Raw genomic sequence first — 1,569 nt, 5'->3', positions numbered from 1 at the left:
GTTGGGTTTTTTGTTTTTGTGATCACCCAAAATGTTGAAAAAATGGGATTTGTCGGGCATTGTTTTTTAGTCCAACTCCTTCAATACCAGAAGATTATTGGAAAAAAAAGCTGCCGGAGATGCTTAAAAAAGATCATCGAATGTGAAATAATTGCCCGGCAAAAAAAAAGTGAAATAGTTGTCCCAAATTAATACCATGAGAAGAGTGTGACTTGTTCCAACAACCAACAAGACGGTAAACACACCATATTTTTTTTAAAGACAGTCACACACCACCAATTGCTATCGACAACAACGCATCCAAGTACGCACGCTTTTGAGAAGCTCTTGTGGTGGAGTGGTGGACAACACAAATGTTGCTCATCTTCTATAAGAATAAGATAAGGGGAGTTTTCTCTCTGTTTTCATTTTTTTAAGTACACACGTTTACAGAGTACAGCTAGACAGAATTACGTCCTCATTTATTGGTACAAACGTAAGGATGAGCCCGTCTAAGCTAGCCAATCCTAGGAGCTTTGGTGACCTTGTCGCTGGAGTCGACGAACACCCTGACTCGGCCGGTGTTGTAATCCATGGTGACGAAGGAGTCGGCCGGAACGACGTGGACGCTGGCGTCCGGCTTGTTCTCTACGATCTTCTTCTTGGCCTCCTCCGACGACAGGCCCACCACCTCCGGCCACGAGTTCTTCTCGGCGCCGACGCCGGCCGTCACTCCCCCGGACTCCATCGCCTATTTGCAACACAAGCGCTCAAGACTTACGAACGGTTAGAGTGACAAAGAACGATCGGAGTGGCAAGAGAGGAAGCTGAGATTGCTAACCTGTTGGCTTGACCAGTGAGTGTACGTAGTGGTAAGGTGGATGCCGATGGTGCGTGTGTGGTTGTGCCTTCTGTGTTTGGTATTTGTAGGCCTGTGGCAGCTGCGTGGGAAAAGAGGATGAGGACAGGTTTTGTTTTCTTAGTTTTGGGTAGCTCCGATGGGGTGTTGGAGGCAAGGGTCTCGACAGTCAACAGATGGCAGCTCGATGCAGTTTGTCTTCGAAAATTCAGTGCAACACAAGAAGACTGAATTAATTAAGCTACCGTTTGGCCGGCAGGCCGGCCAGCCATTGAAGAGTGTTAGAGCATCTATAACTGGACCCATATCCGTTTCAAACGTGTTTGTATTTTTTCGATCACTGCATGAATGCAAAATTACAACCCAATCAAAGTAAATTCAACCTAGCCGTCCGGACTGATTGGCACCTGACTACACATATCCAGATCACATATGAGACGAGATAGGGACGTCCAAACGCGTCCGTCACATAGGACGGACCACAAGGGCCCGTGCTAAACCGCATATCTCCGTACCCTCCTTTTTGCTCGATGTCGGTGTCAAAACCGGTAGATCTCGGATAAGGGGTGTCGAACTGTGAACCTTGAATCGATGGGTTGTAGGAAGAAGGGGGAGACAATGGTTTATCCAGGTTTGGGCCCTTCTATGAAGGTAATACCCTACGTCCTGCTTGATTATATTGATGAAGATGATTACAAAGTAGATCTACCTCGAGATCGTATATGCTAAAC

At 46.7% G+C, this 1,569-nt stretch overlaps 1 protein-coding gene across 1 annotated transcript; it reads right to left on the bottom strand.

The window, feature by feature from the left end:
* Positions 1-376: 376 nt before the first annotated feature.
* Positions 377-925, bottom strand: LOC123399208 (subtilisin inhibitor-like). The gene is made up of 2 exons (XM_045093639.1): positions 821-925; positions 377-730 (listed from the first exon to the last, which is right to left on the bottom strand). Exon 2 carries the CDS (start codon positions 725-727, stop codon positions 497-499), a length of 231 nt encoding a protein of 76 aa, XP_044949574.1. The 5' UTR covers positions 728-730; positions 821-925; the 3' UTR covers positions 377-496.
* Between the last annotated feature and the right edge of the window lie 644 nt (positions 926-1,569).

This window comes from Hordeum vulgare, chromosome 5H, assembly GCF_904849725.1.
Source record: "Hordeum vulgare subsp. vulgare chromosome 5H, MorexV3_pseudomolecules_assembly, whole genome shotgun sequence".
Lineage (NCBI taxonomy): Eukaryota > Viridiplantae > Streptophyta > Magnoliopsida > Poales > Poaceae > Hordeum > Hordeum vulgare.
The sequence above is the reverse complement of the archived record's forward strand: the minus strand, read 5'-3'. Positions and strand labels throughout refer to the sequence as shown.

What these genes read in the sequence shown, in the direction of transcription:
- LOC123399208 (XM_045093639.1), bottom strand. Translation starts at nt 727, where the DNA reads ATGGAGTCCGGGGGAGTGACGGCCGGCGTCGGCGCCGAGAAGAACTCG.